At 50.8% G+C, this 3,261-nt stretch overlaps 1 protein-coding gene across 1 annotated transcript; it reads right to left on the reverse strand.

The window, feature by feature from the left end:
- Positions 1-275: 275 nt before the first annotated feature.
- Positions 276-2,517, reverse strand: EDF1 (endothelial differentiation-related factor 1; the record flags this gene model as incomplete). Its single annotated transcript, XM_009073721.1, has 3 exons — positions 276-832; positions 1,767-1,860; positions 2,357-2,517. Coding segments are annotated over 3 exons (317 nt in total), but the record flags the coding sequence as incomplete, so codon positions are not given.
- Between the last annotated feature and the right edge of the window lie 744 nt (positions 2,518-3,261).

Below are 3,261 nucleotides of genomic sequence, written 5' to 3' on the forward strand. Positions count from 1 at the left end.
CTCACCTGAGTGTCCCTGCACTGCCTGGCTCTGCAGAGCCCCACAGCCTCCCCTCACCTGCACACAATGACCCCAGAGTACTGACTCCATCCCCGGGCTGCCAGCCAAGCTGCAGATGAGCAGCACAGCCGGGGAGGCTATGACAGCACTGGCCCTCATCCAAGCACCCCAGGTTACACCACTTTAATTACAGTTCCCAAAGGAAGAGGTGCTGCAGCTCTAGTCCCACCCCACCACACTACTTAGTGCCAGCTGGTCACACAGCAGCTCCCCAGGGCAACTGAAGGGTATCAAACTTTATTATAGATCTCTTTAAAACAGGCTGGAAAGAACAGACCACACTCATTGAGATGCAGCAACTGAGTCATCGTTTCTGATCAAGCTCCAACTCTCCCAAACTATTTATAGAGCACATATTCCACCCACCCCCAAATTGTTCCAATTAAACAACCACATCTCAGACCACCCCAAGTGCCTTAACATCAGCTGCTGCTAACATCACGAGCACAGGTTTGCTGGCAAATCAGAGGTGGGGTTAGGGTTTGGGGGATTAGATCCTCAATCTCTGAGAAGGAGGAAGGAAAAACAAGAATCAGGAAAATTGCTTCTTTAAAGTTGCCTTTTTACAGCAGGTACAGATTGGGCAGATTTCCCCCCCAAAAGCAAGTCTGAAGCCCTCTTGTTCAGCTTGGCAACACAGAGATTGTGGTAGTTGAGGAGAACCAGGAGGGAGAGATCAGTCTGGAAAAACTGATTTCGAGGCTTTGTTGTCATTTCCCTTTGGGACCAGTTTCCAACGGTTTTCCAATGTCCTTCCCACGGAGCTTAAGGCCTGGAATAACACAAAGGAGAGCACCACCATCAGCACTCAATCACTTCATTTCCCTCAGTGTCAGCTATAAGGAGGAGAACACCCAAAAAAAGAGGGCAGGGGAACCAGAGCTCAGGAGAATCCTTCTGTAGCTCCTAGGAGCACTAGACCAGCTTCAAACAAAACCAACTCTTCCAAGGAAATGAGATCTGGACTGGCATAGGAAGAGTAATACCAACACCACACACTTCCCAAGTCCAACCAGACCTCTGTGGGCCTCAGCACCTCACTGGTTTGGAGAGAGCACACAGGGGTGGTTCCCAGGACACAGCCCCATGCATGACAGACTGGAGCACCTTCCCTACGAGCACAGGCTGAGAGTTAGGGCTGTTCAGCCGGGAGAAGTTTGTGTGGAGAGCTCAGAGCAACCTGCCAGGAGCTGAAGGGGCTCCAGGGAAGCTGCAGCGGGACTCTTGGTTAGGAACTGAAGGGACAGGACAAGGAGCAATGGGGAGAAATTGAAAGAGTGAAATTTAGCCTAGATATTAAGAAGACGTTTTTGCCGTGAGGGTGGTGAGACACTGTCCCAGGTTGCCCAGGGAAGCTGTGGCTGCCCCAACCCTGGCAGCATTCACAACCAGGGTGGCTAAAGCCTTGAGCAACCTGCTCTGGTGGGAAGTGTCCCTGCCCAGGGCAGGGGGTTGTGGCTGGATGATCTCTAAGGTCCATTCCAACCCCTTAACATCCTGTGATACTATGAAGGTGCAGACAAAGAACAGGAGCTCAGTCCTGGTTCAGAAAGCAGATCCAAATTTGATCAGAACACAACCTAATGGCACCACACCCACAGCAACCTCCAGCCAGGAACATTCCTGACGTGGAAATGTAAACACCTTCCCCTGCTGATCCCTCCAGGCCCTAGAGACACCGCCCCAGGGAAGTGTCCCTCACTCACCGATGGCTCTCTCGATCTTGCCCATGACCTGGTTGTTGGGGATTGCTCGTCCCGACTCGTAGTCAGCGATAACCTGTGGCTTCTCATTGATTTTCTAAGGAGAGAGGATGTGCCTCAGACACAGCAAACACTCAGCACCAACCCTAGGCCTCACACAGGTAAGGAACAGTCCCTTGTCATGGCAGGATAGAGCACAAAGTGCTGCTCCCAGGTTGACTCCATCCCTGCTGTCACCTCCCTGAACTGTTGTCCCAATGCTGGTAACACCCATCCTGGGCAGACTTTGACCTCCTCCCTGCCAGGAGCAGCAGGAACACCAGGGATTGCTGTTCCTCCAGACAGCAAACCCCTCAGCTGGGTGTGAGCTGATGGGAGCAGGGGGAAGCAGCCTCCCCCAGGTTCTGCCTCCCAGTTGTGCTCAGGGGCTGCACAGACTACCCCAAACACCTCCCAGACACCTGAACTGCCTGGAGATCAGGCACTAGAGCTAATATCACACTTCCCACCGACGGCACCATCCCCTGCAACTGCCCAGGAGCAGGGCAGTTCCCACCTGCATCCCAGCCTGCTCTGGAGCAGGCTGTACCCACCGTGGCCAAGTCCTTCTGCGTGAGGCCTTTGCTCTGCCGTCCCTGCTGGATCACTTTGCCCACCTCCAGGGAAACTCTGTCATGGTGCAGCTCCTCTGTCTCGCGGTCAAGCTTGGCTGTGTTCTTTGTGATGAAGTGTTGTTTGTTCTGGCCTGCTGCCCCTGTCAGTCACAGCAAGAACAAAAACACAACCAAGGACACACAAAACAAGGCTCAGAGCTGTGCCAAAAAACATTCAAGGATTTTTTTCCCCAGCCCTCAGCTGTGCAGGAGCCCAGGGAGCTGTCAGGACCTGATCCCCCAGACCTGCCCATCACTGAGCGTTACCTGACCCTGCACAGCCTCCCTTTTCACTGCCTCACTCCCATAGCCCAGGCCTGGAATTTCCTTGGGGATTGAACACTCAAATCCCACTCCAGACAAATGTTTGTGCTGCAGAACAGAGGTTAAAACTTGATCCTGGATCATGTTTGCTCAGGTATAAAGCAGTACAAATAAGTGACTTTTAGCTCATGTATAAGCGATAAATCCTTATATATAATAAATCTTTATAAATAACATACAGCTAATAAATAATTTTACATAATAATTCTATATAATAAATACCTATCTACATAAACACTTCCATAGTGATAACTACTTTCCTAAGTAAACTCGCACTGTACTTGGCTGTGCCAAAAGCCTCAGGCTCAAAACCACATTAATTGTGTCACTTTAGTTACAGCATTTAAGTCCTCTCACATTAGTCTCTTGATAAAACTGATTAAACCTCCTTCATGGATCATCTGTTCACTTATTCCTAACCGTTAAGAATCTCAGGCCTATGGTGAGAGAACCCACGAACTGACACCAGAGAGGACATGAATTGTTGAGGAGCAGCAGCACAGGCAGATAAGCCGCTGTGC

The sequence above is a fragment of the Acanthisitta chloris genome, unplaced genomic scaffold, assembly GCF_000695815.1.
Source record: "Acanthisitta chloris isolate BGI_N310 unplaced genomic scaffold, ASM69581v1 scaffold40224, whole genome shotgun sequence".
Lineage (NCBI taxonomy): Eukaryota > Metazoa > Chordata > Aves > Passeriformes > Acanthisittidae > Acanthisitta > Acanthisitta chloris.